The 24,012-nt window shown below is 40.6% G+C and overlaps 1 protein-coding gene across 1 annotated transcript in view; it reads left to right on the forward strand.

Moving 5' to 3' along the window:
* Positions 1 to 7,468: 7,468 nt before the first annotated feature.
* The window catches only part of LOC144769172 (extracellular calcium-sensing receptor-like), a 201,401-nt gene continuing 184,857 nt past the window's right edge, over positions 7,469 to 24,012 (forward strand). Inside the window, exon 1 of the mRNA XM_078653188.1 lies at positions 7,469 to 7,714. Within this exon, the coding sequence (XP_078509314.1) occupies positions 7,469 to 7,714 (246 nt within the window). The remainder of the gene's footprint in view (positions 7,715 to 24,012) is intronic.

A 24,012-nucleotide genomic window follows, 5' to 3' on the forward strand; every position in this document is an offset into this window, starting at 1 on the left:
TCGTAATCTGTTAAATTGGTGCAGTTCCTCCTCACTCACAGGAACTGAGAAAAAGGGATACTCTGCCATTGGCTACGAGGATGATAGCTGTTAAAATGGAGCAACGTATTGCGAGCAGAGGGTTTCACAAAGAGGTCCACTATTAGTTTATTATCCTGGTGTTTGATTAGAAGGTCCAAAAATTCAACTTTGCTCTCATCATAATGGGCAGTGAAATTCAGATTAATATCTGTCAAGTTGATCCATTCCAGGAATTCCAATAAAAGATCCTTCCCACTGGTCCAGATAAAAAAGATGTCATCTATATATCTGGACCAGTGGGAAATGGATTTAAAGAATGGTGCCATCTCATTATAGATGAATTTGGTCTCGAAAGCCGCCATATAAATATTGGCTATGGACGGCGCCACTGACGCACCCATGCTAACCCCCTTTATTTGGCAGTAGAGGATAGTGCAAAATTCAAATACGTTCTCAGTGAGAACAATCATCAAAACGTCCAGGATAAATTCCTTGGGGCATGTGATCCCAAATTCATCAATGAACCAACTCGTCGCTAGTACAGCTTCCTTTTGAGGCATATTGCTGTAAAGCGCCTCAATGTCCATAGTTACTAGGATGTCATTCCGTGGGTCAAAGGGTAAATTTTCCACCTTATTAATCATAGCCCCGTGTCCTTAATGTAAGATGTAATCCTTGATATATGTGGGCGTAGGTAAAAATCAATAAATTTAGACAGGGGCTCTGTATTCGTGCCAATTGTAGATACAATTGGTCTATAGGGAGGATTTGTAAGATTTTTATGGATTTTGGGCAGGCCATAAATGCATGCTGTCTTGCCTTGGTTGAAATTCAAATAGTCAAAATCCTTTTGGTCAATATCACCTAAAGTTAAGGCCCGCTTGGTCAACTGCTGTATTCTCTTAGATACTAAGTGGGAAGGGTTGGACCTGATCTTTGAATAGGTGGTATTGTCTGACAACATATTAATCATGTTGTGTTCGTTTTTTTCTGAATCTATAAGGACAATACCACCGCCTTTGTCACAGCTCTTGACAACTAAATTGTCATCTTTCCTTAAAGCTTTTAGAGCTACTGACTCTTCCCTTGTTAGATTGTATATTGGTTTAGGTATAAAACGTAGTGCTCTTTCTAACTTTTGGAGCACAACCAGTTCAAAAGCAGCTACTTCTGGGCCCTTAACTGCCTAGGAATTTTTATTCACACATTGCTATCCCTGCCCTAGGAGTTTGTTTTACACTATTGTTCAGGGGGTCCTTGTTTTTTTCAATCCTGGGGTGAATGTATGACATTGTTCTGCAGTCTGTCCATCAACTGTTGTTTTTGCATTTGTCACCCCGAGTGGGATGGGTATGCTCAGACGTGAGTCCCATGCTCTCCACACCACTGGAGTCAAGCTATCCTGGCTGAAGACGGCTGATAGCCAGAAACTGGTCCTAGGATGCTTGATTCCGGTCCAGGAAAGACATGGCTTGGCAGTTCGGGCTGGCCTATTCCCATGAGGCACAGGGTCAAGGCTGATTTGCATATGGCCATGTCTGAACTGGGGTGGTGTGGAGTGCAAAAAAACGATGAATTTAGGCCCAGATCTCTTTACTGGGGTGAATGTATGACATTGTTCTGCATTCTGTCCATCAACTGTTGTTTTTGCGTGTGATATTTGCAGGCTTGCAAAACTTGTGATTTAAGTGTTTTTTTTGTTTTAAAAAAAAATAATGATTTAATTGCAGTTTTGTCCTGCTTAATTATTGTTTCACTCTTGTGTATGTTAACGAGGAAGTACATTACCCTACTAGGGGACACATTACACATAAAGTGCATTTTCATTGTTTGCGCTGTGCACACCATTAAAAAGGTGCACCGGGCGCAAACAGTAAAAAAACACCCTATTACAATGAATGTGCTGCCCCCAGGGTAGCCACGAGCTCGAACTGCATTCAGGTGAAAAACAGAGCAGCTGCTTTACAGCCATTCTGTGTTTTCAGTTGCAGGCGGCAACCCACCTGCACTTATGAAGGGGATAAGAGATCCCTTTGCAGTCAGTGACTGCACCGGCCTGCAAATGTATGTCTGGGGGGTCCATGGCACCCCTTTTCCCCTGCCAGAGGACTGCCATACGGGGGCATCACCTTTTAGGTGGCGCACTGTCAGGGCTCCTCCTGAGGGCTTCTGTGCCTCTGCATCTGTGTTGGTAATACGGCGTGGGAGCAGAGGCAAAGTGATTTGCACGCCCCTTGCAAATTAGGGAATGCCCCCTTGAAGATAGCTTGGTGCAAAGTTTCCAGGGTGGTGCACAAAGCCGGTGTAAACGCCCATTGCGTCCTCTGGGCACTTTATGTAATGCGGCCCTTGGTGTGCCCAAATGTTGAATGAAAAACTGTTGGGACAATTAAGTAGGCGTACAGAATCCAAGTCTGTCCTGAAAATTGAGTGATATTAGTCCACTCTATTAAAACAAAGTAATTATTTAGGGGGTCCCCAAGGTCTACCCAGCATGCCAATTCCAGTATAGAAAGTCAGACTACCTATCTTCTCTGTCATCCAAGCTGCCTTACACCGCTCTTGATTTTAACACCTACAGCTAGTACCATTGTGGAAGACAATGAATACCATTTTATTTTTTCCATGTTGATGTACTGAAGATTCTAAATTTTAAAAGCAGTTAATATTTATTGATAGATGTGCATATATTTGCCTACAATCCTTGAGTGGAAATGTATAATTTGTTTTACCCACTTATGACTTTCTTCTGGTGATCTCACACTTTTCAATATAAGTAATTGTGAAATGTTATTCCTGCATTTTTTTCTAACTCTCCCTTTTATCGTTTCTCAACGGTTAATACATATGTTATACTAAGATGCAACAAAATGCTAATAAACTCAAGAGTAAAAAACAATATTATTGGCAGAAAAAGACATAACATGATTTACATTTATTAAAATGAAACACATTGCTGATAGCCTGCCTTGCTTGGCCAAATATTCCCTCAGATACAATAAGATATCAAACATTGTGAAGCTGTATTTTCAGCAGACCAGACGCCAATATCTCTACACTCTGACCGCAGTCCATACTAATAAGGTGGCCTTCACCTTAAGACAGGAACACAAATGGAGGATTTTAAAGATCAAGCCCCATACACCCAGGTGAGAGCTATAAAGGAGCTGGCATTCTTCTGTTTTGTTTTTTGTCTTGTCCATGTGGGACGAGGGACATGGAAGGTCTTTACCAGGCTTAGACAATTTTACATATCAACTGTCAATTGTGATCTTTGCTTGCCTTGGAGGACCAATTCCCTTTCATGGGACCCATATGTGAAGGAGTTTTTTTATTGGGAAATTCTCCTAGCCATGGCAGTATGAGGCACAGAGTCACTTTGAGGGAGTTACTGTTTTAGGCTGCATCGCTTCCTCACGCCAACTGTTGATTGACCACCAGCGGAGGGAAGCGTGGGTGTGCAGTGGATTCCATGTGTGCATGTACATTGGAGAAATGTATGAGTGTGCATGTGAGTCCATACATTCAGCCCCAAGAGACCACACTTTTTCTCAGATATATTCCTACCATCAGGTAAGGGCCGGTTGTGGTTCCCAGTCCGGCCCTGCATGACCACTCTCATTCCCAAGGAATTTGTGGAAATAGATCAAAACTTTTTGTTTGTCACTTTTGCATGCCCAAAGTTTTACAACGAGAAAAGCCAATAATACATTTTCAAATGTTTATTTAAAAGATCTAATTCTTGTAAGTAAGCCATGAAATGTGATAATTAGACAGATGAGACACATCCTTGTTATAAGCATTATTATAATGGTTAAAAGCACAAACAAGTCAACCATGTAAATTGTTCCTAATGTTACTCCTATATATCAGTAAGAGCCCTACTCCAGCAAGAGCGTTTTGGGAGTACCCCTCTGCCAGAGCCAGTTGGAAGGATCTAACCCCATACTTTGGTGTAATGTTTCAGGAAGCCTATCTCAGTGCAATAACAAATGTGCAGGCTTGCAGAGCTGCCTCTCATTCGCAGCTCTCTGCACCATTCATGATAACTCTGGCATGAAGGGCCTTTTGCCTGAAGTCAAAATGGATGCTGTTTGAATACTAAAACACTGGCCATATCTCATTCTGCAAGAAACACAGAAAACATTTTTACTTAGCCTGGCCAAAAACAGTTATGTTCTACGAGCATATAATAAATCAAGGACATTGTGCTCTAGTATGTGTGTCCCTGGAACTAACAGTGAAGAGTACAGAACAACAATGTCTAGCAAAAATAAATGCATGCATAGCATTTTCTTGTATAATTGAAAAACATGTTCAAACCACTATCTTAAAAGTTAAAAAGGAAAACCAAAATGTTGACTAAATATAATCCCTGTAACAGTATTTTAAAGTATTGACCAGAACGGCAAATACATTTCAAATGACTTTTTGCCTGTATTATTGAATCAAGTCACAGAGAATATTAGTTTTCATCTAATAGAAAGACTGGGAACCTCAGAGCTTTCCCTTTTGAGACAATTTCAGAGGCCGTCTAATGGTAGTCTGCCCATTCATCAGTTTCTGATGAATGTCATGAAACAGGAACAGAAGGATCCTAATGAGATAATGTGGTTCCTAGATGTATGTCCCAACATTATTCTTTGGATAACAGAGAGAGATGACCTACCGGATAAAGTTCATGTGGAGTCCGCGGTGGCTAGACTGGTGGGTAAATCATCAATGGCAAAGGAGATTGTTATTTGAGATGATGCTCACAAGAAAGTCAATTCTGTTTTAAAGAAAGTCTGTTTAGCCTCTTACATGGCAACAAGGGCTGAAATTTATGGGGCCAACACTGCTTAGTATTTACTCTTGGACAACTAGTTCAGGGCAATTCAGGATGGTTCTGAATGCTCACCTTTATTGGATGATATAGAACATCGAGTGGAGTTTCTCTCTGACATCTATTTTGACGTGGTTAGATCAGCAGCACTGGGAGCACTGGGAAGTGCAGACAGATGAAATCTACATCAAAAGGATTGGAACATGATGCAGCACAGCATTCAAAAGCTTTGAAAATCAAGACTTTTTGACTCTGAGCTAGAGGATGGACATCACTGAATCTGTAATGAAAAGAAGCAATAAGAATATTTTTGTCTTAATGGTTCAAGTTTCTCAAATTTATCAAAATAATAATTTCTTTCCAACAGCCTTCAAGACGTTAACAGGGCCAAAAGCAGTCTTCTGGTTTTCAAGGGGTTCTATGAAAGGTATATGTGCAATTACGCAAGAGAGCAAGCTGGGGAAACGATGGATAAGTTTGTCGAAAGACTTGATGGGGGTGCCATGCGCATTTGTGTTGATATGCAGCAGACCAACAAAGCAATCAAGAGAAAAAGACATCCCGGTCCACACTGATTGCACAGCTGAATGGCGCTAAAGTCTTTTCCCGTCTTCATTTGATACCATCAACTTGAGCTTTAAGAGAACAGTAGGTAGATTACTACTGTTTCAACTCATTTCAGTTTGTTTAGATAGAAAAGACTCAACTTTGGTGTGTCGTCGGCTGCAGAAATCTTTCAGGATACCATTCACCGAGTAATTTAACCTGTCACACATACTTTTAACTAAAATGATAATATATATGTGTGTTTGGGGCCACACATGACAAAGTTCTCATACAAGTATGCTGTCTACTCAACGATGCAGGTCTCACTTTAAATGCTGAGAAGTGTGAGTTTCACAAAACCAAACTCAAGTTCTTGACACATCTTCTCTGAAGGGAAATGACTCCTGACCCTGAAAAGGTACAAGCATTGTCATCCACTTGTCCAACAAAAGATGTAACTATGCTGCAGTCCTTCATAGGCATAGCCAGCTATTGCTCTAGATACAATTGTGATTTTGCCACAGAGAGTGCCCCATTGAGAGAGCTGACTGATGAAACATTCCCTTCCATCGGTCATCTGAATGAGATCAAAGTTTCATGAAAGTCTGAATGAGATCAAAGTTTCATGAAAGTCAAACACCCAATTGAAAATGCAACTGAAATGGCTTACTTTTATCTAAAGTTACATGCTGAAATCATGGTTGATGCCATCCCATCGAGCCCGGTGGGTTTGAGCCTGATCCTTGCTCAGCATAATGGGCACCCAGGTGCACAGAGACACATTGTGGCCTATTCAGGCAAAAGTCTGTCTCAGATTGACTGTGCCTATTCTCAGCCTGAAAGAGAGAGCCTGGCTGTAGTGCGGGCTTGTGAACATGTTCATGTGTTTCTGTACAGATAGCATTTCACCCTGTTTACTGACCACAAGGCATTGCTCACTATTTTCGGAAATCTGAAAGCCAAGATGAACCCTTGCATCGAGAGGCGAGGGTTGCGATTACAAGAGTAAGATTACATTATTGTGCATAAGCCAGGAAAGGATCAAACCCCAGCTGATTACTTTTCACATGTGCTGTTACAGTGTCACAGTGCAGCGTATAAAGCCAATGAAGAATACATCTCCTTTATAGTAAACTACAGTACTTCTGCACCTCTATCCTTGAGCAGATGATTGCTGCTACCAACACAAACAGAGGCATGCTCACCCTCAAGGATATCATTACAATACACTCATGCAGAAATCCTACTCGCCCTCTCACAGATGGCATTAAACATCATAAATTCTAAAATGTCTGTCACTCAAGGTGTAATAATACAAGGTTCTAGAATTGTCATACCAGAGAGCTTTAGACAACAACTATTGAACTGGCACATGAAGAACATTGTGGCATTGTTGCGACCCATAGAGCCCTCAGAAATCGAGTGTGGTTTCCTTGCCTTGATGAATGAGTCAAAAAGGAGCTGATAGCATGTCACCTGTGTAGCTGCTTATCTCCCTAGACAACACAGCATCCACTGAATATGTCTGACCTGCCCAAACAAGCGTAGGAAAGAGGTGCAGTTGATTTCTTTGGGCCTCTTAACAATGGACATCTTCTCATAGTAGTCACTGATGAGCACTCACGTTTTCCCTTGGTGGAAGATCTATCATCAACCACACATGACAAAGTCATTGAGAGGCTTGATCATATTTGTGCATCTTGGGGTGTTGTTTCCATTCTTAAATCTGACAATAGTCCACCCTTCAATAGCTGAGAGTCCAAGGACTTTCTAAGTTGCTTGAATGTCGAGCATCAGAAAAGCACAACTCTCTGATCGCAGGAAAATGGTATCATTGAACGATTTATGAGCACCCTGAAGGAATAGGTTCAGCATGCTGCACTGGAAGGAATCAGTCTTAAAACAAACCTATGCCCAGCCCTTCGTGGTTATCAGTCAGCTTCCCATTCGACAACAGGTAAAACCACTGCCAACTTGCTGTTTGGTAGAACCATTCGGACAAAGTTACCGCAAGGGACCATAATTCAAGTGATAGACACTTATGTCCATGTCACAGACGCTATTCACAAAGGCAAAATGGAAATGTATGTGGATAGGCACAGATGCACTCACGACACGGTCTTCGAGAGTGGGGATCACAAACTAGTCAAACAGAAGCGAAAGTGTAAGCGTAAGACTGACGCTTCATTTGATGCTGATCCTTTGAGATTCGTGACAAGTAATGGACATTTGGTGACAGCCAATGTCCCTGAAAGTCTATTACAAGAAACTCATCGCACTTTAATCATCTGCCTCGATGTTCCTTGGCTCCAGACCTCACGAGTGAGACAAGTCCCCTTGAGTGCCCTATTCAAGCATCTGAATCTACAGATACGTTGCCGGATGATGGCGCAATGCCCTCACCTCATAGAGGAGTTGTCCTAATGGCTAGGATGGTCGACCACGAATCTGGGGAACTGGGTTTGAGTCTCAGCAATGACGCTGAACATCCTGTGATTCTGGGTAAATCACTTAATTTCCCCGGGCCTAACAAAAATGAATGTGTCCTCATGTAATGCAACTGCTGCTATGTAAAGCACTCTGATACCCAATTCGGGTCAAGTTTGCACTATATAAAACTCTGTTAAATAAAATAAATAAAAAACACGATCTTTAAGAGTGGTGAAGTGGTTAGTATTGGAAAATATGATCTCAATATACATCATGATACATGCATGCATAATAACAAACTTGCATCGCTTTTGTTGAATCCACCCGACATGACCTCTGTATCGAGCCTGAGTCAGAAAAGTGTAGTCAGGCAGGCTCTGCAATCTAGGCCTGAAGCAACTGATTGCAAGATAACAGGTGGGTTGACACGCAACCCGTAGACAAAAGCACAAACTGGAAAAACCCAGATCAATCCCATAGGTAGGCACCAACACTACAATGGTCCAAGGAGATTAGCCCCAATAACACATGTTTGGCCGGAGCTGCACACATTCCCAAAAAATAAAGTGAGATGCCACACAAAGCTAGGAAGACTCAGCCAATCAGAACTCAACATGCACACTACATGCAGTAAAAACACACTCCCCATGCCGGCCACCTGGACACTTACTGACTGACCCACATTGTGTCCACCCAAGGTTGAGATCCCCTATACCTTCTTATCAGGAGGTCAAGTTTAGGCTCCACGACTAGGCCCAGATTTCTTTCTACAAAGGAATGTACAAATTGTTTTATGACGCTTCAAGTAATGTATAAAATGACAGTCAAAGCTGATGTGCTTTGAGACAGTATTTCGACCCCGACTCTTTGTGTGCTCTCTCGGCTGCTGCATTTGATTAAGGAGGTGTTTGCCAAACACCTCCTGTATTTCATTATTTCAAGGTAAATTCAATTCTAGCAAAATTTTGGTGAGCCAAATAGGAGAGAATGGTACTTCGAGCCCAGCTGCAGCTGAAGGGAAAATACAGTGCCCATACGGAATTACATCTGCGCAGCAAGCACAGACACTGCAATTGATTGGAAGTTCTGCTGAATCCTTTGGATGGAGGTCCATACTGAAGCTGCCATCAGTGGGTAAGAGACTATATATGATCCTTAGTCCCAGCATTTGGCGTAAGGCAAACTAGGAAGAATCACAGAAATTTAACCTGAGCACTCTGCCACTAACAGAAATCCAACATAGTGCCTTTTTTATGTGTCTGAGCTGAGTAGTCACAGGGCGGCCTCAGACACAATACCACAGAGGTCCCCATTTTCAGATAGTAAGGCTGTTCAGTCGCTTGGACTGCTGGGCGTGACAGAGGGTACGCTGGACACCTGGGTGTTATACAGGATGTGGCTTGGACCAATGGGCGTGACACTGATGGTACACTTGATCCCTAGTTGTCATACAGGGATGGGACCTCATCACTTGGTCTGGTGGGCGTAACACAGATGGTATGCATAGGCTCTGAGTGTGATATAGGGTCGCACCTTGATCTTAATTTCTTTAGATCAAAGAAGTTTTATTAGTGCTATCACTTTCTTCACACTGGTAGTATCTTAAAGAAGTGAGAGGTGTTATTCGCTTGGACCACTGGGCGTGACGCAGTCGGTATGCATGACTCCTGGGTGTGACAGAGAGTGTAATTCGGATATTAGGGAAAACTTTGGACCTTGGAGAGTAAGGTGTAGCTCCTGCTTGGCCAAGGAGGGCCTGTAGTTGTCGGGTTGTTCCTTCTTCCCCGTGTAAAATGTTGCTATCTTTGTCCTAGGGCAGATTTTGACAGACTATTGGGCTCACTTGTGTACCATTCAGAGCCTCTCATCATCATTGGGCAGCATGCGCTGGGAGGGGAAACACCTTAACAATGCGGTCAAAACCCCGCAATGCATTTACATTGTTGCTTTTACAGTGCAAGTCGGTACCAAGACTCGCACTGGAGGGCGCTCTAAACTAAGGAATAGTGTGATTTACTATTCCAACACCTTCCCTACTTACGTAGGCTGGAGCCCTACAGCACAAGTCATTGTAACGACTTGAGTTGTAAAAATAGCAATGTAATATACTGCGATCAAAATGATCGCGTTGTACCATCATACATCCGCTAGGAGCAGGTTAAGAAATGTTTTGACACGGTCATAATTTTTTCCCTTCTCTGTCATTTTTCCCTTTTACTTCTATTGTGGTTTTCAATTGTTACATAATTTACTGATTTTTGTGGTGCTGATAAAGTATTGCAACTGTGTTCCATGTTTAATGTTATGTCTACTTAACGATTCTATGTGCGTTTGAAAAAAATTTCATTTGTTCATATTTTGCCTACCATCACAGCTATTTCTGCACTAGGTTTCACCAACCAGGTTTGTATGTGGTTTTTTTCTTGTGTTGCATGTAAAAGGATGAATGAGTAATTCTATAACACAGTTTGTCCAGGGATGTATGACATTACAACGCATACTTTTACATCGCATGCCATTACAACGCGTTTTTTACATTCCATACCATTACAACACATAGGGCTTTGGGGTGCTGGATAGTGAATAGTTTAATTTACTATTCCAACTCCAGTCTCCGTGGACACTAGGGAAGGTGTTGGACAGTAAATTAAACTTATTCCCTATTCTAGAGCGCCCCCCAGCGCAATGCGTTGTAATGGTTTGCGTTGTAAAAGTTGCGTCGTACAGGCACTGCGTGGTAAAAGTTGCGTTGTAAAGGATGTTCCCTTTGTCTAGGTTTCTTCTGCTATCTCAATCCCCAAGTCTATCCTCATTGGAATTCGTATCTATGTCTAGGTCTAGATAGTAAGTCAGATACATGCTGTTAAAGCCAGGTAATCCCCATACCAGTATGTCTGTTCTAAATCATCAATTCAAGTGGTATCTTGTCCCTGCCTGCTAATTCCAGTACACTATGGGAACCCACACAGTGGACAATTTGAGCTAGTTGTGTTCTAGATCCAATCCATGACCTTCTCAAATTAATCAAATTCATCCATAGAGTCCATGACCACATCTGAGAAGAGGGGCACAAGCAGTGTAAGGCGGTGTTTATTGTAGTGCCCGAAACTTAAAAGGAAAATGGCAGGTATGAAGTCGGTGTTATGGGTATTTGGGGACATCGGGAACAGAAATGTGTTCAAACTGGTCTTCTGTTTGAGTTATTGTCAGTACTTTAATAATAGCGCTGATCTATTTGAGAGTAGGCTGCGGCCTATCTCTAGAAGGCAACCATTGGAGATATTCCTTTGGGATTGGGGAGAAATTCTGTTCTACAGTAACCCATTCTTTGCCACAAGGGTCGTGATTCCAATCTAATGTTGATTGAAATTGGGACAGTTATATATAGGTGCGATGGTTGGAAAACCCCAACACTCCCTTTGCCTTGGTATGAAGGATTAAGGCTTTGGATACTTTGAGTTGTATTTCTAAACGCAAAACATCAATATTTTTTCGATATGGAATAGGGTCTGTCTGGAAAATCACAGAGTCTGTGTCACGTACAGTAGCCATGGAAAAAAGAAATATGTATTTTATACAGCTTATCCTCCCAATCCAGGATATCGCCATCCTTCCCCAGTGATACAACTCTTAAACAAAGTTTGGAGGAGCGGAGGGATATTAGTGTGATATAATTGTGATGTCGTATGAGGTAAGTGAATGCCCATATCACTCATTATCTCTCCCCTGGGGCACGCAAACAGGTGGCAATAGCAGTCATTGCCTCCAGACTTGACTACTGCAATGCCCTTTACCTCGGCATTAGCAGCGGTCTTATCCAGCGCCTCCAGACCGTTCAGAACGCGGCTGCCCGGTTTGTTGTAGGTGCCCCTAAACGTTCCTTGGGCACTTCTATCAGAAAAGACCTGCACTGGCTTCCTATGCAGGCAAGGATCAATTTCAAGGCCCTATGCCTTACTCATCGTGCCCTGAATCAATCTGGACCGGAGGCAATTCGTGCCCTTGTGGCCCACTACGTCCCCAGTAGAACATTGCGCTCATCCAGCAAAGGCCTACTCACTGTCCCCCGTATTGCCAAAGCCAGATGGGGTGGAAGGTCTTTTCGCTTCCTTGCGCCCAGACTCTGGAATACGCTCCCCAATGACCTCAAGGGGATCTCTTCTCATATACATTTTCGTAAGGCACTCAAGACGTGGCTATTTCAAGAAGCCTATCTCTAACTCTTCCCTGGCTGATATCTGAGCATTCTGGTTTTCCATCCTCAGCGCCTTGATGCCTCCGGGTTTAGTTGCGCTCTTTGCATATAAATTTCCTTTAATAATAATAATAATAATAATAATGAACAGGCCCTAGTGTTCAAATAAAGCCCAAGTCTATATAGCATCCTTGTTCTCCTTCTAATTTCTCACCTACCCCATCCCATCCTCTTTCGAATTATTGACTTTAAAAACAAAGACAGCCTCAAAAAAGCCCAATACCTAATTTAAAGCAGGATTATATTCTTCCTGTGCTGTAAGGAGACAAGGAACATTGTGGTGTTTTTTAATTCTTGGCTATGTACTTGCATCCCGTTATTAATGGATGTGTTTGTACTCTATGAATGAGACGTTCCATTGACAATGCACAACTTACTGTGCAAATTAGGCAGCTCTGCCTGGTCCCTCTGTTAATGGGGATGGTCGGTATTTATCTTAAGCTTGGTGGATGGGTTTAAATAATTACCCAGGATGAAGGTTTTCATTTTCTGGTCCAAGTATGTTTTATCCAAGATCTTAACTATGTATTGCCAATCTACCCTATCAAAGGCCTTCTCCGCATGTAGTGAGAGAAGGACCATTTTTGCTCTAATCTTTTAACCGCTTCCATGAGGACCACAGGAATCGGGTAATATCTGAAGTGTGGTGATTCTTAACAAAACCCGACTGTTGTGGAGAAATCAGGTTGATCCAAACTATATGCATCTGGAAAACCAGCTCCAAAGTTAATATTTTCACACTGTTATTGAGAAGGGCAATGTGTCTGTGAGAGGAACATAAAATAGGATCCTTTTACCACTTAGCAAGGAGGGTAAGATACATGTCTAATATTGTGCTTTTTACCTGCCCCTTGCAGAGGAAGTGGTTGAAGATCCTTTCCAACTGTTTCAAAGGAGGTTGGCAACCATCTTACAGAAAAACAGGGAAAAGGCATCAGGCCCTGGGCCCCTGCAGCTTGGCAGTCATTTAATTGCTACCCTGACCTCCTTGCCAGAGATATATCCTTCCACTGATGAGCAGTTCATTGGAACTCCATTGCTGAGGAACAAATCTAAATAAGAAAGTTGTTGATTCTGGCCCAATGGCAGTTGAGTAAGTAGGGTGTAGTAAAAAGACATTGGGGTTTCAATAGACCTTCTGTACCTTTTATCTATTATTTCTTCAATCTGGTTCATTGTGCACCTCTGCCACAGCTTATCACCTTGGGTGCTTGAGAAGATCCTCTGCTGTGCTCGCCCATAATGGAAATGGGTGTGGTCATGACGAGCTCAGCTCGTCATGAGCACACAAGAGGTATACCTCATGGAGCATCGAAGGGGTTAAAGGCCAAAAGCTTATCTGCCTTGTCCCCCATTTGTAATGTGATTGCCTTACATAGAGCCGTTTCTTAGATGCATCTCGCATTAGCGACTGTTTAGTTCAGTCTCTATATCTTGTCTCTTCAGTTTATCCAATCTCTCGAGAGTTGCTGTATCGGTGATTAGCTTACCGCTATTTATTGCTTTCACCACATCCCACAGTATTGGGGAGAAGATGAAGCCTTATAGCTAGATAGGTGGATCTCGAAGCTGGAGAACCAGGTTCCAGTCTCAGCAACGACACTAAACATCATGTGATTCTGGGCAAATCACTTAATCTCCCCGTGCCTAACAAAAATAAATGTGTCCTTCTGTAACGAAACTGGTGTTCATATAAAGCGCTCTGATACCTGATGTCTCTGGTCTAGTTCATGCTATATAAAACTCTAAAAACAAAAATGTCCAGAATTACATCATTGTTATTGTTTTTTTTAAATAGTGTCAACAGTATCCTGTATCTTGTCCCGTAAGACGAGATCTCCCAGAGCCACATTACTAATCATCTAGTCTAGGGCTTATGCGTGGACATTACTGGGTAGAGAGTCAGCCGGACTATTGAATGATCAGAGAGATTCTTTGCATCCACCTCCTTGGATAGAATCTTAGGTTGCAGGTCCCTTGACACCGGGAATAAATCAATACATGCACAGGATTAATGGACATTGAATAGAAAGTGTATTCATTTCCATTTTGTGATGATGCCTTCATTTAGCTGTCAGACTGAGTTCAACTATGCCTTGCAACAGAGCTGGGGGATATTTGTAGTAGTATAGAATTGATGTGATCTATCTGCAATGTGTTGGAAAATTGCATTGAAATTGCTTCCTAAGAGGGGTTTTGCTTGTAAGGAGTGGCCATGTGAGGGAGGAAATCTGCATAGATTTCATTTTTGACATTCAGGCATATAGGAAGACTAATGTGACAGATACATCACCATTACCTCCTTTATTCCGACATATCTACCCCGTGAATCAGAACATCTGGTGATCAGATTGAAATTCAACCCCACATCAAGAGTATGGCGACCACCCTTGTCTTGGTGGAATAAGAGGTGTGAAAATTGGAGGGAAACCAATAAGATAGGACTAGAGAAGTATCTTTGGACAACAAATGTGTCTCCTATAGGAGCGCTAAATCTCCCCAATTGTTAAAAGTGCTCTATTTTTAACCAGAGAATTGAACCCTTGAACATTGATTGTGACTATTGAGATGGTGTTCTAAGTGACCATTGAGCGTAATGTGTGTGGATCTACTCCCAAAACCCTTTTATGTTGTGTGAACGCTCCTTTCAACCCCTAACCACTATAAGGGGATTTTCCCCTTCATGAGCTGGTACTCCACATGTGACAAGAATAACCCCGGACAATGGTGTAAAACAAGCAGCATTCACACTACTTTCCTCTGCAGCCCCTGAGGCCAAGGATTGGATGCTCAAAAAGTCTGCAAATCTCAGTGGCCCACTGATGAGCACTGAGCCATTTTCACCACCTTCAGCCTCTACTCCCATCCTCTTCAATATATAGCCTGTTAGAAACACCTACCCATAATTTTAATTTAGAGACACCTACTAATGAGCCATGCCACAGCACGTACAATACAAAATTAATATGCAGTATGAGAAACAGTGCAGATTAACAATATGCTGGAAGAAGCAAGTAAATTAAGTAAAATGCAAAAAATGTAATCATGAGCTTTTTAACTGACATTGGTTTTTATTACCTTATTTTGATTAGTTAATGCTGACCTTTGGACCCAGTTTCCTTAGATAACCCAAACAGTTTATTTTTTTGATGACAGGACGAGACTCCAAGACACATAGAGGAGGACGACGAGTCAAAGCAGGACACAGTACTTAAGGCTTATAAAAGTGCCTGCTGACCCAGGCCATGAGCAACTGGAGCTCTCATTTCTCAGGCTAAAAACAACACGAGGGAGGACCAGCTGTAAAGTGTGTGGGCGAGGTGTACCTAATCCTAGAAAACAGAAAAAGTGGTTGTCTGCCATCCTGATTCAACGATAGCAGCAGATTTCTGACAAGGGGAGCGGGGCCTCACATCTCACATCAGACTCCACTTTTGGAGCACATTGGAATGCGCATGTTAGGGGAAAAAAACATATGGACAATCATCCTGCAGGATACATAAAGTTGCATAGTGAATGTTCTGATTTCTTCATGTCACACCACCACTTTTATTTTTTTTTATTTAGTATTTTCTTTTGAGGAAATGAGAGCTATACATAGAATGTGGCAAACCAAAAATTATAGAACTATATAATAGAATATAAAACTGAGTATAAAACTTGTATCAACAATAGAAAGACCAATTACTGCATTCTGTAAACATCCGGATAATATTAAATATAAAAAATGAAAATAGGAAAGACGGAGTAAGAAAGACAAAGAGAAAAGAGAAAAAGAAAAAGAAGGAAAAAGAGAGCGTGGAGGAAGAATAGAAGTGAATATACTTGTGAAGAAAAGCTTCATAAAAATTATCAAGGTAGTGCATTATAGAATAAACATTAACTTTAACTATAGAAAAATGCATTATCAACAACCTACAAAACAGAAGCAGAAATACAAGATGTAATTAGGTTATGTTAAGAGCATGTACGGACAAATGGCTAGACAGTCGTTCCCAAAGAATAATTTGCTTTACCAATAAAGATGAAGCATGTAAATTATAATGATCAAAGAGCTGATTATCACAAACCAAATTCCATCACTACTGCAAAGTAATGTTATCTATAGATTTCCAATTATGGTCATTACCTGAAATGTAATAGCAGTCAGCAAATCATAAATTTGCAGAGTAATTTATTCGGAGGCTCAAAACTGCTTAAGCCACCTAGAAAATAAAACATAATTGGAAAATGAGGACTGAACTTAAGTGATATGCTCTATTCTTGTCCATATATGCTCCCAAAAAATGACAGTTTAGGACCTAGAAAAAACATGTGACTCTAAGTACCAAGATCTGAATTGCACTGCCAGCATACATCACTATCAATAGGTTTAAGTTTAAATAATTATTCTGGTGTATGATATAATCTGCTGTAGAAATAATAAAGCAATTTGGTAAGGCTGCCAGTATGTGTGGTGGAATGAATTCTGAGCCAGATTTTCTGCCAGAGTGAAATGGGCCAACTAAAGTGCAAATCCAATTCTATGAGAAGCTCTAATTTAGATTTAGGCTAATCAAGAGGAGGATTTATCATTGATCTGTATATTAATGAGGCCTTGGAAGTGTGAAGTGATCATCTGTATGAGGACTGAGGAGGATTCCCCTGATTGGAAAGGGAAGGGAGGGACACCAACAAGGGTTTCAACAGACATTCTAAGGTCTGATACTGTTTGAGAAATTTCGAGAAAAGATGAAAGGAAGAGAAGAGAGATGTGAAAGGAATAATGGAATTGTTTGATTTAATTAATTAGGAAACTCTCAATATGGCCTTATTTAACCAAGATTGCAAAAATGTTGGATTGCCATTTACGTGTATCCTTTTATTATTCCAAATAGGAGTCAGAAGGAATCAGTCAGGCAAGCGGGGATGATTTACCAAGTATCGCTCAAAAAGAGTACAATAGGTTGAAATGACTGCAATAACCAGTATTTAGGGAACAGTGACATTTGTAAAATATGATTGTGAGAGAATGGGTATCTAAAGGCCAGTTCCAATTGAACCAAAAGCTTGGGTGAATGGTCCAGCGAGTCAAGAATACAACTTTGACACTGTTCAATACATATTGCTTTATAAGAAAATAAGTCAGGTAAGTTAATCTCTTCATCTGATTTTGGACGTTTCAAGCAGTTTAAAGAAATAGGAGAAGGTTTCCCATTCCATAGGAATTTAGATAAAAATCTGTCAATGGAGGTAAATCATTTTAATGGAATTTTAACAGGCAGAATCATAAGGTAAACACTAATAATTGGGAGTATCATTATTTTACTAGTGTCTAAATGGCCCTTCGCAGACAATAATAAAGGAGACCACCCTTGTGTTAATTGCAAACTTTTAGCCAAAAGTGATTCCATATTAGATTACAAGATATCTCTGAGGTTTTTACGGTGTAAGATACCAAGACGTTTAATCTTATCAGGGTTCCAAGCAAGACCCATCCAAGCAAATGGCACTTTGAAGCAGAACTTGTTTAGAGGCATTACTTCAGATTTGTCAATGTTAAGTTTATACCCTGATATATTCGAATATGTATGCTGTACTTCAAAAGAAGTAAGGCAGCGATGATTCTGGTTTAGAAATATAGAGCAGGATATTATCTTCATATGCTGTAAATTTAATGTGTACCGTATTCATCCAAAAGCCAGTGAAGCTATCAGAATGTTTTAACTTAAATAGCAAGGGTTCAAGAGCAAGAATAAAAAGTATGGGAGAAAGAGCACACTCCTGCTGAGTGCTTCTATTAAGGTGGAAGTAGGAGGATTGTATTCCATTGACTAAAACTGAAGAGCAGGGGGAGAAATAGAGCAAAGAAATTAATTCAAGAAAACAAGGGCGAAAACCATGCCAATGGAGAGAGTGCATTAGATATTTCCAATCTACTTGATCAGACGCCTTTTCAGTGTCTAGGATCACCGCTGTCTGGGAAGGGTTACATTTTTTTGCTTTTATAAGAAGTTTAAAAAGACTTAAAATGATCCATTATATTTCTATTTTTGATGAAACCAGACTATTTCACATCAACAAAGGCATTCAGTCATTAATGCAATGGGCCAGGGCCTTAGGAAAAACCGTACAATCTTTATTTATAAGAAATATGGGGCAATAATTCTTGTACGAAGAGGGAACCCAGTCAATTTGATGAAGAAAAAAAATCATAGTTTCCGTAATAGAACCAGATGATTTATTCAGTGAGAGGAAATGGATAATCAATTTCGAAAATTGAAGGTAGGACTCAACCATGAATTCATCTGATCCCAGCACTTTACCAATTGGAAGACATTTGACAGCGGAAAACAGTTCTTCCGCTTGAATCAGATCCTTAAGTGGAGTCAAGTCAGTTTTAGAAGGTTTACACATGGAAGAATGAGAGAAGAATAGGTACAAAGAGTCCCCAGAAGGTGTGGCTTCTGTGGTGTATAGTGTTTGGTAATAGTCATCAAAACAACTAGCGACATCCAAATCCCAAAATAGTTTAGTACCAGATTGAGTAGTACCAGAAGCTATAGAGGATTTTTCCTTCCTGCACTTAAGATAGTTAGCTAGCAGAGTGCCAGTTCAGTTGTGTCCTTCATAGTATCTAGCATTCATTTTGAGAAGCATGTCACAAGCCTTTTCTGTGCTGGCTTTATTAAATTGGATTTTATCTGCAACCAACTCATCACAATCAGTTTTATTGTTTTAGAGGTGAAATATTTATGTTCTAATCTCTAAATGTCACTAAACATGATAGCTGCGTTTACCTCCATCCGTTTCAGTCTACAAGATACATAACTAGTTATAAATCCTCTGAAGGTAGCTTTGAATGCATCTCAAATGAAGTGGGAAGAAGACTCTCCTGTATATTTAAATTTGAAATATTCATCTACAAAAGTCTCATAAGAGGAAGTGAAACCCTTATCAGAAAGCGATTATTAAACCTCCTGTGAGATCTGGGAGATTGGTTGCAAAGTAGATGTAGGGTAATGGTTTGAAATTAAAATTGATCCTATCTCAGCGTTCACTAGATGTTGGGTGAGGTTTTTATTAAGGAACATGTAATCTATCCTAGTCTGTATTTTTTGAGGGTCACAGTAGAAAGTAAACTATACTGTGCTTACTAGTGTGCTTAAATGCTTTGTGGGGTTTATGAGGGAGGAATCTCATAGATGAGTGGTAATCAAGAAAGGGATCCATAATTTGATTACAATCTCCACCTATGATGACATTTTCAGTAAAATGATGAGTTACTAGTTGTGGAATGAGCTTCCGAAGCAGAGGGTCAAGGTTTGTGGGTCTATAGACATTGTGAAAAGAAACTCAACAATATGAAGTCGTACCAGGACACATCTACCTCCTTGTTGTGATCCTGGGAAAAAAGGGATATGTTTGTGCATTTATGACAAAGAATGCCTACTTTTTTATGTTGTGTGGCAGGGGAAAAGAAAAGCTGACCAACCCACTGTTTTTGAGCTTGGTAATGTCTACTTCATTAAGCTGTGTTTCTTGAAGTAGTGCAAGCTGACAGCGCAATCTAGATAAATGCAATCTGATGTTTAATTGGATTCTTTAACAGTCCAGGCTGTGACTCTAAGCGGTGTATAAGACAGATTTGTGGTTATACATTAAGGGAGGAAGTAGGGATGTGTTTAAGGAACGTAAGAAACAGATATGAAGAAAATAAAATAATAGAGGAAAGAGGAAAGTAAGAAAGAAGAGAAGTAGAAAAATGGAGAGGGGTATAGAGGACTCCCTAAACACAGAGGAATCATCAAAGCAACACAGGATAAAACAACCCTAGTTGCACAAATTCCTTACCTACAGATGAGGAGAGTGTGGATCGCATAAAGAATATAGGGCCAGACTCGGCTCCGGCACACATGGGAGGAAAAACAGCATACTCTGCAAATTAGAGACGACATTAATAACAATGCAGAGTGAGACAAATACAGACTGGGTCTGTATGATGTAAAATAATGTGTAACATTTTACGTACAGGAAGAAGAACAAACATAATGAACACCTTACCGTATACTGCATAGATAAAATGACCTGGGAACAGCACACACAATAAAGAAGCAGGACACAAAAGACAACGGTTACACTGGGTTGAAAGACAATGGAGAAGCTATACATTATATGTTAAGCAGAACTCGAAAGTCAACAGTACCTAAATATAAGAGAACATTATAGAGCATAAAAATATGACAGGCAAAATTAACAATTAAGTCTTTGCTATGGCAACAATTTCCATGTCCTCAAGTCGGTGTTGTCATTTGGCTGGTTCTTCGGAAGTGTAAGAGTTGTCTTTATAAGCAATTTAAAAAAATCAAGGCTGAGCCAAACCATATATGATGATGGTGAATTTTAGTTGAGGACAAAGATCCAGGAAACATTTACTTCTGAATGCCGTGGCATTGGAAACATCTTGCGCAAGGTATACCCTTTTCCCAGACGATTGGAACGGCCCCACCAGTTTGGCAGCATACAGGATATTCATTAAATCAGTGTGCTGCAAGAAAAGGATGATAATACCTCTAAATCTTTGATGAGAAGATGTAACGGGTGGTTTGGGGCCAAGGAGGTGGGCTTTCTGAATGTTAAATAAAGTGCGGGCGGGTAGATGAACAATGCTTGGTATAGCCTTTTGCAGAAAAGAAAGCATATTTGGCCCTTTAGAGTTCTAAGACATAAGTTGTTTCTCTGATTTCTGTTCTCTAAATCTTTGATAGTCCGATTGAGTATCTCAACTTCATTTGTCAACCTAAAAATGTCTGGAAATGAATACTCTATTACATTAATCCTTTGCTCAACATCAGTGGAGACATTGATCGGGAGTTGACCATTTCTCCTCTATGCATATCAGGGAAGCATTAGTCCCCATAGCAATGGGTTTGAAGGCCCTAACTTCCTCCATGATATCCTCTATGGTAAAAGGAGGCAGCATTTTGGATGGAGAGTCAGAATTATTTCTTGGTCTCTTAATGTAAATGTAAATTAACAGAAGTGGACAGCTTTTAGGCAGAGCACACCATGCTGAAGCAGAGTACCCAAACTCAACTCTCCATAAGAGCTGAGAGACTTGTTGAGTCCAGGTCCTGATGACGAATTTTACAATGAGTACTGAACTTTTTAGAGGATGGCAACAATAGAGCCTTAACTAGATACTTTGAAGTTCTGCAAATAAAGGAAGGTGTACGCAGAGACCACGCAGGAATTCTTCCTATTAATAAGGATGTGCTCATTGAAGGACTGAGACTTACCTGTGAAGGCGCAATGAGGCGTTGTCAGCACAGAAATCAATGTTGTTCAAACGGGTAGTGAGAAGAAGAGGTAGGTAGTAGCCTTGTTATAGTAACCAAACAATGTGCCTGCCTGGGAGGAATGTTAAAGTCTAGCCGCAAAACTATGACTACACATGAAGAAAGTCACTTAAAGGTGAGTGCATTGCACAAAATAGTCAGTGAAGGCATCAAATTAAATCAGATATGGCTCCAAGAAGTGCACAAGGACAAAGCAACACTAGGGATCAGCCAGCGTAGCTAAGGAGCACTAGCAGTCTAGATAAAAAATAACAAAACTGAAAGTCCCTCCCGCTGTGCACAACACAGCCTGGAATTCAGAGGTAAAAAAAAAAAGAAAAAAGCTAATAAATGTATAGAGTAACACAAAGTACCTTCAGTATTAAAAGGGGCTTCAAAGTAGGTGAAGTATATACAAGCTTCATACTTGGTTGCAAGGAAGTGGTACACAGCTTCTTGTCTCCTCAAATAGTCCCTTTACAAGTGCATTAGAAGGAACATAACTGCGTCTCCTCATAACTAGACCCACGCTGCATGAAGAAAAAGATGCCAGCATGACGTGTAAACTTTATGAAAGTAAGTTGGAAATGTGGAGCCAAACTTCCAATGACACATTCTGGACGCAGGATATTGGTATATGCTGACACAGAACCGAGTCTCCAAATAAGTGCCGGAGCCGATCCAGGAGGTTCAAAGACTGGCGGCCATCTTGTAATCACTTGTGACACGCTCTTCAGTCCCACCACCTCTGCTATGTTGTTCACATTGTGACGCAAATGTGTTATTGACAGACAATACCTCCCATCACAGTGGCCCCCTGGGGGTCAACGGCACACAGATTAAGAACCACTGCACAAAAGAAAGCTGCCATGCCAGAGTGGGACAATGAAGGCACAAACACAATACATGTGTTGAATCTGAAGTACACAAAGTGAGCTGTTAACATTTCATCTGGCCAGAAGCCCAGCGGCTGGTCTCACACCACTTTTTCATGAAGTTTCCCATCGGTCTGACATTAATTCACTATGAGGAGCTGCTCTTACAGTCAGATAATGGCTCTTACAAAGGATGCAAGTAGAAACGAAGCACATTTGGAATACTTCAGAGGTATGAAATCAAGTTTAACTCTATCTAAGTTACAGTGTAGCCATTTTACCAAAGGCACTTCCTGAGTTAGTTTTACTTATTTTACTAAGTGTGCGCCTATGATCATGGTACCAACACGTCTGTGTGGAACCTAGTGAAAAAAATGGAATACCTGGAAAAAAAAAGCAAATTAAGTATGATATAACCCCCTTTTCTCTGCAGAGATTAGTGCAATCTGGCAAATGGTTTGGTCCACAAAAAGAGAGACTATCCTGATCTTCAGCTATTGGAGGTACTTTCACAGTTCTAAGAGCACTTTATTAGGGACAGTGATGCTCAGTTCATTTCAAGTTTCCCAACTATATACACAGGAGTAGGCTCAAACTTTAATGTTTGATAAAAAATACTGAATACCCTGGAATGAGCATCTAAAGTATTAGCCTTGCAAGCATACAATTTAGACATTCAAGTTTCTTCAAAACCTGGTGACAAGTGGTCACCACCAAAGCTAACTCAAATGTTTAATACGATTGGTGTTTGGGCTAAAGGAGTAGAAAAAATCAAAGACTGTAATTCATAAAATAACATTTGTTCCCTTCTCAAACATTCAATCAGCAGTGGCTTAGGTTCATTGAACAGGCAGTTTAGAATCTTTACTTAATATAGCCTCTGAAGCACGTTGTGGTTACTAGCTGCAATCACAGCCAGTCATTTCCATTGAACTACATAATGATCCAGAATACTCAACTCCAGACCATGCCAGCAGTGCACAAAGCCCTAAAACAGAAGAAGTGATTGGTAATTCTTCTCTAGTGTTAGATCTGGATAAACAAAAAAGCTGAGCAAGTTAAATAAAAAAAATGCTTAGAAGCAATTCAAGCTGAGGCAATAATAGGAGTCATAAATATTTGTGGGAAAAACATTTCTGGAAAATCTAGCAAAAGATGACAAGGAGGACAAAGAACATGTAGTTGCAAATTAGAACTCAAACTCTTCTGAAGCCTTACTTCTGTCACCAGGAACAATTGGGCCCAAGAACAAATACTTGAAAGATATGAAGATTCCGCTATCACAAGTTCAACCTGATTTAGATCTGCAAGCCATTTTACTGACATCAATGACAAAACCCTAATTATTTCACATTAAATTCAGAGGCCCAAAACTTTGCATCAGGGAACTATGATTGCATGAGGTGTGGCTTTAGCTCTGCAAAAAAGTAAGGCGGGTCTCTTGAGGGAAACCTCTTGATCATCTTATTAAAAGGCTGAAAAAACCTTTTCTTTTTCTGTTTCTGTACACATGAAGTCATAAAATGACCCTTGCAGCAGTGTGCTATTTGACGAACAGTTAAGAAGGCACTGGTCTTTAAATGTTAAGTTGCAAACATGTTTGCCAGTCAGTACCTGCTGTGCTCCACCGAAGAGTGAAACGCATATGTCTGTGGTTACGAATAGAAAGATTTGAAGAAATTAATAGATATCATGCTAAGGAATTAAAATATTGGAAACAACGAATACTTTCAAGCTTTGCTT

This window comes from Lissotriton helveticus, chromosome 7 (assembly GCF_964261635.1).
Source record: "Lissotriton helveticus chromosome 7, aLisHel1.1, whole genome shotgun sequence".
NCBI classification, from domain to species: Eukaryota; Metazoa; Chordata; class Amphibia; order Caudata; family Salamandridae; genus Lissotriton; species Lissotriton helveticus.